Source organism: Anopheles funestus, chromosome 2RL (genome assembly GCF_943734845.2).
Source record: "Anopheles funestus chromosome 2RL, idAnoFuneDA-416_04, whole genome shotgun sequence".
NCBI classification, from domain to species: domain Eukaryota; kingdom Metazoa; phylum Arthropoda; class Insecta; order Diptera; family Culicidae; genus Anopheles; species Anopheles funestus.
The window spans coordinates 98,485,528-98,497,810 of NC_064598.1; the positions used below are offsets into that span (position 1 = coordinate 98,485,528).

The 12,283-nt window shown below is 45.7% G+C and overlaps 1 protein-coding gene across 7 annotated transcripts in view; it reads left to right on the forward strand.

The window, feature by feature from the left end:
- LOC125763523 (ankyrin repeat domain-containing protein 29) overlaps positions 1-12,283 on the forward strand; it is a 356,565-nt gene that overhangs the window by 176,926 nt on the left and 167,356 nt on the right. Inside the window, exons 1-3 of one of the 7 annotated variants that reach the window (XM_049426794.1) lie at positions 36-347; positions 3,916-3,972; positions 7,130-8,069. In XM_049426794.1, the coding sequence (XP_049282751.1) occupies positions 8,058-8,069 (12 nt within the window). In that variant the 5' untranslated portion in view covers positions 36-347; positions 3,916-3,972; positions 7,130-8,057. The other 6 variants (XM_049426796.1, XM_049426795.1, XM_049426792.1 and 3 more) reach the window with 6 other exon arrangements.

A 12,283-nucleotide genomic window follows, 5' to 3' on the forward strand; every position in this document is an offset into this window, starting at 1 on the left:
TTGATCGGGAAAAATTTGCTTGATTTTTTAAAAAATGATAGCACACGATATTTTGTATCGCGATAAACAAAGCTCTGTGGTAGAATTTTGCATTACATTTGCATTTGCGTAATATAATGCTAAGTTGTGAAAATAAAGAGACAACATTTTCCATACTTTTGCGATAAAGTGTTTTGGAAGAAGTTCGTTTGGTTGTTGTCATTTCAAAGCTTTTTTGGTAGTGCGCGCGGAACAGGTGGAAAATCGTGGGGGCTTCGGAAAAGCACCGGCGAAAGGATGCATCAAAGCTTCGTAAGGAAACTCGCGTTCCGTCCCAGAAAGTGTGTTTGCATCGGAATGTAAATAATGTGAGTGTCAAGGTAAAATTGTGAAAATGTCTAGACTAGCATGGAGGATTTTGTAAGCAGAAAGGATTTCAAGGTACTATTCCGCATCCTTCAGAGTGAGCTGTTAATCCTATTGTGAGCTTTTTCCTCGCAGGAAAAGCTTTTCCTACGCACACGGTGGAAGTTGTAGCGTATCCCTTTCGCTAAACGTAAACAATGGAATTTCTAACGCATATTCACTTTCCATTAGCTGTATGGTGCGAAAGCCAACCGGATAAGGGTTATAAATAGAAGGATATCGTTGTCGCCAATCGGTTACGTAAACATTATCCTAACACACGTGGAGTTCCGATTCGTTGCGGTTGTCCATTTATCTTCCCTTCTAATGGCACGCACACACAAACCAGCCAAGAGCCCGATCTCGAGAAGGTACGGAGTCGCTTGCCTGGCCGGAAGTAGCTGAAAGCGAATGTCAGAAACAGCGACAAACGCAAAGCGAAAACAGAGAATGAAACACGCAAAGGAAGGGACAACCACCGGTCGTGTATAGAACGATGACGATGGGCTTTTACGCACCCCGGCTCCAGTTACGTCCGAAGTTCTTTTTTCCCATTTTCTTCACATCGGTCCGGACACGTCCTTCTTCTGTCGGAAATGGCCCAATGGGGTTTTGTGGGTGGGAGTAGTTTTAGTCAACGACAACACAACTCCAATTTCCCCATACCAGCAGATCGATTTGGATGCAAAGATAAAGCGTTTTGTTGATTACGGTTTTATTGGTTAGACAGCGACGGAACACCATGTTCTCCAATGCGGTGTTGTGTGTGGCAAGCAAAACAACCATGACCATGGACTCGCTGGCGAACGCTTTTACTACATGCCTTCCTGGTCTCCTTCTCATAACTCATGCTACTCGTGCTGTCATGACACAATGGGACCTGCCGAACAAAACCGGACAGGTGTACGAAAGCACCGTTCGATGTGGCCATACCCAAATGGACGCGCTGCTCTGCCCCTTGCCGAATGGGGAAAGTTTTCTTCGCGGGGTTGCTGGCGATTCAAATTGAATCACGCACATGCGGCTTGTATATACATCAGGCCAGGCCGATAACACAGGTTGCTTTCGCGGCCAGCACGTGAAGCAAGCAGCGTGCGCGCGTTCCCTCGCATACATGACGACCTCCGAAAGTCGGTTGTACTGCAGTTCCGCGGAACCGACAGCTCGAAGAAGACGAAGCAGCATGAAAAACGCATACAGACAGTGGTTAATGTTAGAAAACAAAAGGAAAAGTTTAATGCTCTCGGTAATAGTCAACCGAAAGTTTTGTTTTCGTTGCTTGCGGTGAGATTTTTAACATCTGATTGGGATTGCCATTCGGGAGGGGCATTAGCGCGTTATCGATAAAGTGAGTCCGAAGAAAGTCTCACCGCATGGTGGTTTGAAGAGCTGAAAACGTTGAAGTACGTAGAGCTATTTGCGAATATTTGAATAGATTCGTAATGTATTAGGTAAATGGGTTAACTAACGATGGGGTCGTTAGCTCAAGTCTAGCAGGATGTCTTGAAAGATCAAGCAATATTGCGTAGATATAAAAGGTTGTCTATCGCTTCTTGATTCTGTACTGTACTTGAAGTCATGATTAATTTGGGGCTTACACGTGTCCATCAATTTTTAAACATATCCCGATACTAAGAGTACATGTATTTCTTGTAGTCTTTTCTTGATCCTTCTTGATAATGATCGTCAATTAAAGACGATCACGCATTTCATTGATTCTTTCCCGAGTTGCTGAGGCGCATCCGGGGTCCTTGATGTCTAGTTGGAGTCTTTAAAAAAACTAGCAAACAAATTCAACTACCAGATGTCTCTTGTTCTGTCTTATCGCGGGAAACCTTCAGACGGAAGCGTTTTATTGCAATCGTGTATAAAAAACGGAGGAGAAATTCTTATCTTTCCTCAAAACGAACATCAGTACCGAGCCATTAGCCAGTCTCCCAGGTCCGTTATCATATTCCGGGTGACCGTCAATTTGTTCTGTCGCTTCATCACACCTGACAGTGGCCATTTTCCCATCATCCGGTTCGGCTGGTTTGAACCTGTCGACAAAGTGTTACTCTCGTTTGTCTTTTTTGTTGCCAAAGAAGAAGTGCAACTATTGAATAAACTAGGTGAGATGATTACCTGTTTGGGAGAGCACATTCCGACGATACCGGTTGTTTGTGGTTAGTGGTTGGAACGTGTACCGGGTTCGCTCGGTTATCTAAGAGCGGTGAATATGTAGCCGGTTGCATTTTTTTTTACGCTCGCTCGTTACAAGATATCGGACACTCTTCTCGTTCGATTGCGGTTCCGTCCAGGTTAGCGAGTTCCTGACAGTGTAAGAAGGCAAGCTATTGAAACGTTTTAAAGCGTGATTTGCTTTCATCCGTTCCACCACCGGTGGGATGTTTTGGGTATGCTCTTGACTTGTTCCGTTGGCCTTGGGTTACGCGTAAGGAACCAAGGGTCTGTGTGTGCGTGTGTTTGTATTCAACTTGCCTGCCGTATCAGGTGCAAGTGGTGGTACGCTCTTTGCAGGGTGCATCTTCGCTCGGATTGAGCTCGAAGAAAATCGACACGAAAAAGGCGGTGGCGGGAGATGCTAGCGAAGCGAATGAGGGAAAAGTGAGCGCGTGCGGTGGGCTATGTGGCGTGTGCCTTCCCCCCTCACGGCCAAAAGGGAAGCAACAATGGTAGTGATGTGCGATCGCCGGGTAATACACCCGTGTCTGAGGTGGTGCGTTTCTACCGCATTCCCCAAACCCTATGTGCGCTTCCCCCTGTCCCTGGGTCTTACTCGATACGGCCATGTGTTACACCGGCCGAGAAGAAGTGGAAGTGGATTTTCCACCGCCTGACAGTTACCGTTTGGTTTGGCGGCGACGGCCTCCCAGCGGTAGTGTGGTTGAATTGGTTTAATGATGTTTATATTTCCGATCCCAGACGCGCTCGCAGTCGCGTGCGAATCGTGATCCACTGTGGAACGAAAACTATATGCACAGACGGTGTACTCGTGCGTCCGTGTGTGGGTGTGTGAGCGGGATCTTCAAACAAACGCGATCAATCGTTCGTCGCGTGCGATCCAGAACGGGATAGAATCGATCAGCTGCAGCTGCACGTGGGAAGCGACACTTTTTTACAAAAAAAAAGAAAATCCAAGTTGTTCAGTTGTCCCCTCAGGGTGACGAAATTAGAACAAACCATCGTTGACAATGCGGAACGACGCCATCATTGATCAATCGATCTTCCGCCATTGATCTTTACCTGTGTATCGGTGTGACGTATTCCATCTCGGGGAACCAGTTCTAATACAGCGCATCTGGTGCTGCTGGGACGAAAGATTGATGTGATAGTGTTGTCGTGTCGTGTGGACCAGCGTACGATAAGCTTCATTTGAATAGGTTCAATCAGTGTGTTCTGATAGTGGCGTGGTGACGGATGGGGAAAAAATGGCGTGCGTGCGTTTTTGAAAATTTCAAACATAATTAATTAGTTGATATTTCATTTACATCGTTTCTATTGGTACATTATCTATTTCGAAAGGTATAGTGTGTTATTTGTTGCGTTAAATCCAGTAATTCTAAATCGGAAGATCATCATCATTAGGTAAGCTGATCGTACTATGGATATTGGATTGATGCATACAATGAATGTTCTTCTTTTGGTGCAAATAACCTTGCAACAGGTGTGCTGCTACTTTCTCTCTTTTCCTTTTTTTAATGTCTTAACCACCGTTGGGGATCATTTGTGTTCTTACATACAGATAGCAATGTGTTGAATGCGTATTCCGTATACAGATACGAGGGAAATAATGAAATTCACTTATTTGAATTTTTAATTTCGCATTGCTTTATGATAGTGTATTTGTGTAACGTAGCATATGTAACTAACAGAGAGGTAATAATCGAACAGATAACACCTTGCCATAACTTTCCATGAGAGCCTAGTGTTATGGAAAAATAAAGCACTAAACGACGAACTAAAATAGCAAGATGGCTCTCATACTAGTCCGTCTTAATTACGGATCACCTAATGTGTTTCCCAAACACGATTTAAATGGGCACCGCACTAAACGATGGTGTTTTGGCGCCAACTTCACAACTAGTCATAATCGAGCTCAATTATTAGCAAACAAATTATTTGATAGACTACGATTATCTCCTTAACAGGTCCCCTTCCCTAAGCGAGTTGGGTGGGTATCGCTAAACACTTCGGGAACTTTTGGTTTTAGCACCGTGTGTCCATTAGCGAAACGTTGAAAGGTTGTAGCGCTTCAGTGAAAAACCTCCCGCCCCTTTAACCCTACGCGCCGAAGACAACGGTTCCTTAGCTGCAGCGGCCCATTTCGTTGGATCGATAAAGTATCAAGCCGTCAGGCAGGATGATGTTGATGTGCCACAGTTTCGGTACCCATTCGGTGGTGGATGGAATCAATAATTAGCACTTTGAAGTCACGGGCAACAACAGCAATGCATGAACAGCCGTGTGGCACCCGGGTTCCATAGATGGGCATGCAACTACCACCCTACTAACAGCTATTAAGTCACCGTTAATGCCTTCGAATGTCAAACATTGCCATTGACTTGCTGAATGTGGCTGAGCAGTGACACAGGATGCAGCGAGGGATTGAAGTTGAAGGTTGATTTGTTTCCACCGGTTTGTAGATGGGCGTGCTGAATGGTGCTAAAATTTGCACCATCGTTCCACACCTCGCTGAAAGGAGCAGGTTTTCCGCTATGCGTGAGTGTGTATGTGTCGAGGAAAACGAAGCCGTTTAGGTTATCATTGGAACTACCACCCTTCCATCTGAAGAACTTTGTCGCAAAAGTTAGCGGTGGAAAATGCAAATCTATTATACCGCCATCATTCCGACTGCAAAACCACAGAAAGGGCTGCAGTTCAAAGTTCGTCTGCATTTGCAAACGATGGTAGAATCGAGCTTTTATGAGCTCACCCGTGCTACACGGGATGTGTGTAGAGTTCGGGTAGTAGGTCCGGATAGTTATTTGCATCGGTATGCGATGTCGTACTGGAGCATGGAGTGGTTAGCTAAGTGATATCAGCAAACGATTTCTGTAGCAACTGTACCGTTCCTACGAGACCCTGGTTTATCCAGTCGTACTCAACTCCCTCTTCCGTCCCTCCGACCTTGAAGGCGAAGCTCCCGTCGAGTGCTCAATCATTCGCGTCACGTCCGGAAAAGCTTGCCAGAGTTGGAGCACATTTAGAAACTGCACGGTATTTCAATGTCCTTCCATACTCCACATCCTTCCGCCCGCTTTGAAGGAAGGACGCTTGGAAAAAGCTGATGTACATGTGTACATGCACTTCCGGGGGGAAGAAAACTGGAGAGGTGTTCCCCCTTACCACGACAAAATTGGTGGCGCTTGGTGTGAAACTTGGCAACACTTCTGTACCCGGTGTAGTACTTGTGTGTGAATGCAAATTAGGAAATTCGAAAACAATATACACCGTAACCGACGCGAACGCTTTGACGACGGTTTGTCTGTCGTGCCACGGCTGTAGTCGGCTGTAAACTTTCACCATTTGTCTGTAATAACACTCGCGGGCGGGTTGGCAGTAGCTTCCCGGGGAGGTAGAACTCAAGTCAGACACATTATACGACCACGTCGCGATGCTTTTCCATTTGGCGTCAGGTGCACGTGCCTGGTTTGGCGTTTACGTTGCGAATTACCGTAATAGCAAATTCTGACCTATTTCATTGGGCTCTGCCTTCCATCCTACGACTGCTTGACGGACGTATGTGACGGAAGGGGGGCGCCTTTTTTCGGGTGCTAAAGTTTTTCCTACCCTATTCGGCGCATGCATCCTTAAGTGAGGTTGAGATGGGCCAATCATTCGTTGGAAGTTGGATATGTAATATAGCTTCACAAAGTGTTACAATTGTAGGACGAAGTACAAATGAAGTTTGCGAAAATTGTTCCACCACACTGAGCACGTGCGTGTGGGGTGGAATTGGATTAAATCTTTTCTAAATCAAATTAACAAAAGTTAACCGTCTAATAGTTCTTATTCGATTGAAACTTTCCGTCCCATCGGCCTGGAGATAGCAGAGCACATACTTCCAAAAATATCCCACAAACACTCGTAGGTGATCAATGATCATAGAGCCATCACTGCTGCTGCTTCTGCTGCTAATCGATATAACCTAGCGCCATCATTATTCGCCGATCACGTCGTGCTCGAGATCGGAACAAAATAAGGGAGTTGTTTGCGGGAGGAAAATTTGGTTGTATTTATAGACCATAATGCTTCTCATGTCATGCTCGAAAACTTTCCTTCTGTGCTTTTGCCGCATGATAGCGATACACTCTAAACGGGCGGTTCGTATGAAGACGCAGCTAGTCGCACATACAAAAACTAACTCGGAAAAACCCTACACACACCCATGGTTCTCATGTTCGGGTGTGGGCGCACGAGCGAAACAGATAAACGATGCTGGAAGAGGAAAAGTTTATATAATTGTAGTTTAGCTAAAGTTTTGCAATATTCCTTCCCCGTGTGTTGCGTGTGTGATGTAACGAAGCGACCAGACCCGGCGTACGGATAGATTGCATTTGCGGATATGCGCGTAGTAGTTGGGATGAGGGATGTTGGGCGCTGTGGTATTACCACGTTTTGCACACAGCGTCTCGAAATCACTAACCCTAGAACGTGTTGTATCACTACTGTACGTGCGCGTGTACTTGATGTTGTTTTATATCTGTGTTCTGTATTTTTTTCTCTCTGTTTCTCTTTGTAGGATACGCCAAACCATCATCAGCAGCCACAGGGAGTTGCAGTGCAATCGAGTGCAAAAAGGGTGGCCTAGTTTGAGGCTGTCATTTGATCTGTTATTTGTGTGAAATCGACCAGAAGAAGTTGAGTGTGGTGAAACATCGCTGAAGCAAAAGGAAAAAATAGATCAATTCGATTTGAAAAGTTGCAGTTGATCTTCGCAGTTGTGCGATCATCCCTGTTGGTTGCCATAATTAAGGCATATACTGATAGAATTAATCGTTACTCATTCGTATGTTGTAGGGAGCGTCAGAAAGGGCCACTTTTTCATATCCTTTTTTCCGTGTCGTTTAACATTCTGCTTCCGTTGCAGCAGCGTCCCGCGTACTTAGTGTACAAGTTTTCCGCGTTTAATTGCCCCTTAGACAGCTAGAGCTCACAAAAAGCATTGTTATCTAGGAAATCAGGAGAAAAAAACAATACGTTTATAGTTCGAGTAAATGTGCGTAATTTCGTATCGGTCAATTGATGTATTTATACCCGGTTTAATGGTGTTTGGAATGTGCTCAGTGGGTTGGTGAGGAAGTGTGCGTTGTGTTGTGTTTGCTTAATTAAATATCATCCACGGGGTGGCGTAAAGTGTGCACGAATGTTGTGAAAGCAGTCGTTTCGATTGAAGTTTTTCCGCGGCGGTACAAAAAGTGGTCTTTTGTAGAAAGAGTGTTGAAACATAAAACAACGATAGAAACGCATCGTCTCCCGGTGGACGGAAGATTTCGTCCTTCCACTCGGTACAGACGGCAATCATCATCCGCCTGTCTGTCGGGTTGTGTTCCCTTCCGGTTCGGTGGAAAATTGAATCGATCCACCAACGTAACCGGTGGAAAACACAGCAGCGAGACGGGAAAAAAGCTTCTCGTCCACGCTCGGCAAATCGGATCAGCGAAATTGGAATGTCATTGAAGGTAAGCGGTAGTTGACTTTGACCCGAACGAACGTTTACGTTTCAGCACATCTTCTTCCTGCACCAGCCATTCGTGTCCAGGTCCTTCGGGAGTCACTCGTGCCTCTGGACCGTGTCGCGTTTCCATTGCGTTATTAATTACACTATCGATTTATATAAATCCCTGCTCCAACTCTCTTACCTATTCTCTAGGAAATGGCCGCTAGGGATTATTTTGTATATTTGCTTCCGGTTCTTTCACTGATTGGCCTTTTCTTCTTCCATTCCATAAGGAGTGGCGCAGGGTAGCTTATTAATTGTACAAGGTAGGGAAAAAAGAAAATGCGATCGACTTCCTTCGATTGAGGGCCCGTTTTGTGCTGTGTGGCGACAAGATGTCCGGCGGCTGAACAAAATTAACTCATCTGAAAGATTTATTAGTGATATTCCCTGGGTGTGTTTGTTTTTGTTGTGATGGTGCGATACGCTGGATGGTGGTGAGTGGAAAGATCGATCGATTGAACGTGATGTAAATATTTAATAATTCGCATTGAATTCGTTTTAGTTTCGGTCTGTCGTGCTTTTGGGAAAGAAGCTGCACAAATTACACACCCAGAAGGGAGCGTGGAAGCAGAGAAGACAGCGTTTTGGATCTACCAATAAGGGGGAAAACGAGCAAGAAAGTAATGACCCGCTGCGTGTTTCTTGTTTGGTGAAGAAGCAGCAAACCGGGAACGTTTGCCCACTACTAATTGTTCGTTTGAGAACGCAAATAAGCGCTTTATTCCAGTGGCACACTGGCGAAAGGTGAACTACTGTGGGGTACATGAAGGTAAAGCACAACCGAGTCTTGGCCCCGTTTTAGAATCGGGTGGTGCAGTCAAGTCGAACAAATATTGATCTGCTGATAGTATCGGGTCTCCTGCGCTACTGCACGACTGTACCGTCGAGGTGCGTTCTGTTGCATATTGCACCCGTTCGTTTGTGTGCAACGGCTAGAACCTACTCTCAAAAGCCGGCATGCTGGCCTGCTCCACATTATCATTATCGCTACGATCGCTAGAAACCGAAACCGGGGAAGCCGTGTATATACCGTATGGCGAGAGCAGTGAGTGGGCATTCCTGAAGCAAAACTGTTTGCTGTGTTTTGCACCTCCGCGTGCGGAAATGCAAAAGGTATGGAAGGAAGAAGTACGGGGAGTTCAGAATCACCTGAATGCAGTAATAGTCTCAACCCGCTCTGCCGTTGGGATGATCGCCTCCCCCCTCCGACACGATGGGTAAATGGGTGTAGCGTATGTGCGTAGAACTGGAACTGGCGTTCCTACCAGCACGGTAAAACCCAACGCAAGGGCTATTTCAGTTTCCATTCCATTGCACAATTCGCTTCTTGCCGTCTGCCAACTGCAACTCGGTCGCGAACACAAGAAAGGGAAAATAATGCGACCGTATCGTGTGCCGTCCTGGCAACGAAGGAGGCAGTGCAAGTTTATTGCAGGTTTATGGTGCGTTTGTTTCGCGATTAGCTTTCCCGGCTTGTGGAACCGAAGCGCATTTCCTTTTTTTGTTGTTGCCCCATTCTCGTCCAAAACCAGTCCCAGAATGTGTGCAGCGCTCGGAATGGCGTTTGTGTGTGTGTGTCATATGGAGTTTTGCATTGAATGGAGGATAAAAGGAAGAAAAAGCGGTTGATCCCTACGACACGGGCTGCGAAACCGTTTAACCGGCTGACGATGCTCGATAATCCGTTATGATCATCATCAGCTGGTCAGCAGAGGGGTTTAGATTGAACGCTTTAGGCCTCGGTATGGTACGATGATGTGACCCATTTTTTTTCTCTTCCCTATCTGTGAATATCGCCCTGCAAATTCGACGTCCGTCTAAGCGCCACGTCGATTTCTCATATAGCACCGTGGACAAACACCGCCAACGGTCGGTCGTCGTTTTGGGTCGTCCTATTGATATTTGGACAAGAATTTATTAACACTTGTAGCAGAACAGTGCCGTACCTGCTAGCTTCCTTTCGGCCGGCAAAATGGAAAGGATGATTGGCATTGGATTTTGGGGGATGCTTTTCTCATTTCGAGATAGAATGCGTCCATTTAGCGTTTTCGTCGGCGCTCGAACGGAAGCGAACGAGCTTCCGGACATAGAGGTGAATACAATGATGTGTTTCGTTCGACAAGCATGATGTGTCCAAAAAAAAAAGAAACACGACACATCATCCTGTGCAAATATTAGCCGAAACTCATTTGTGGACGACGGGGCAAAAAAGCGTTTGCCGTCAGGAATTAGACGGTGTGTTAATTTGATTTTTTATGCCAGTTGGTGGTGAACGCCATGTACCGAGAGGAATTGCTTCCTTTTTTTTTCGTGGGGAATAGTTGAGAGATGGTCAAATTTGAGAACTTGCACTAGAACTTAATATGCCAGTAGTACGTTACATCGCTACAGGAGTGGAAGTTTATTGTCATCTCCGGGGTGGCCTGGCAACACATTTAGGCACTCAAGAGTCTTCAAACCATAATCGTCTGATAGAAACGAATGGAAGGACACGGACAGGTTCAGTCAATTAGGCTCAGATTACGCAGCCGGTTCCTCCCCCCGCCCGAATATGAAGTCCGGCTGAAACACGTTCGGTCACGGCTTGATAAAGTCCGGTAGCCGTAGCGGGATTCAGAGATCTGAGAATACCTGGTACCTGAAGGGTGAGTTTGGATGTGTCAGCTACCTGGACTCTGGACCTCTGTGCAAATATTGATGATGTGTTTCGTGTTGGACATTCTCTTTCGGTTATCGATTTATACTCTTTTTTTTAACTCACATTTTAGCCAAGCTTGTCGTCTGAAGGTGCCTTGGAGCACGGTGAAACAAGGAGGTTTCTATCGTTTATGCGTGCACCAGCCATCCCAGACGTGGGATGGGCTGGGGTGATGAAGGAATCATGTTGCGATTTTTATTATGTTCTCGGATAGTCAAACCGACGACCGTTTGCCGACCGAACCCGGCCGGGTATGGTGTTGAAGAACTGCCAACTACTGCCGAGATTGATGGCTTGACGGTTGGCTTCTTTTTCGTGCATGGATTATCTTTCGTCGTAAAATTTCACGTTGATTGCCCGTTGCGTGCTTATTGGGGAGGAATGGATCTGGAGGAGATTGAAAACAACAGTACACTCATAAGCACACGACCGTTGTGCATGAAGAAGGTTTATTGTTTCGTGCATAGCGTGAAAGGTTGGGTAAGGGATGATTTAAGTTACAGCACATGACGCCTAGCTTAGTGAGGATTTCGTTTGAGAGGATGAGCTACAAATTGCCTTATTTTTTCCCAATTTCTCGTATCTCTTCTTCTCGTATTTGTGGACAGTTAAAACGAAGTTGTTCTTTATGCTACTCCACTGTGTACTTGGCATCGTGATGGGTACATACGTTCGACGAAAGTCCCCCGGTGACAGTGGATGCATTATATATAAGTTCCTGTAAGCGGACGTTGTACGTGCATTGGGGGAACCGAATGTTCGGTTCGGACTGTTTTACATGCTTGCCCATGACAGCCTGGTACAGGTACAAGCTAATTCGATAAATTGACAGCCGGAAAATTGTCTTGCGGGAAGAGCAACATGCAACATTAATGATTTTCCACAGTTCTTGAGAAATCGAAGGGGGTCTATTTTAATCTTTGCGATAACGATTCTTGGAGTTACACGTACATGATAGTGATGTCAGGCGAAATATACCTAAGACATTGTACAAAGCAAGAATTGACACATTTCGGGCAGACTGTTGTTTCACGCAAATCTTTGGCAAAGTTCATTGTCGCGAAATATTCTCACGAACTCCTACGGCAGCAGCATTATGTTTCACATCTTACGCAAGCTCCATTTTGTAACTATAGCGTGTTGATCTTGCATTTTTAATACTTTACTTTGCGCGTGCAAATACCGCGACAGATGTTTCGTTTCACTACGGTTTCGAGTTTTGCAATATTTTTCGTACTTGTTTCTTCGCTTTTGTTGCAATACTCGCCCTGTTCTGCCCGAGGACAAAGCATTGCGGTATTTTGGGACGTTGCAAGTGCTGAGTTTTGTCTGTAGTTGGTAGTAGGGTCCCTCATTATTGCGTTAGAACAGATGACTGGGTGGCTCAATATGCGGGGTAGTCGTAGGTCAAAGTTGCAGTAAAAGTTCTTTGCTAGCAGCGAGTCTCCAATGTTCTTGCTGCGTCCAGTCAAAAC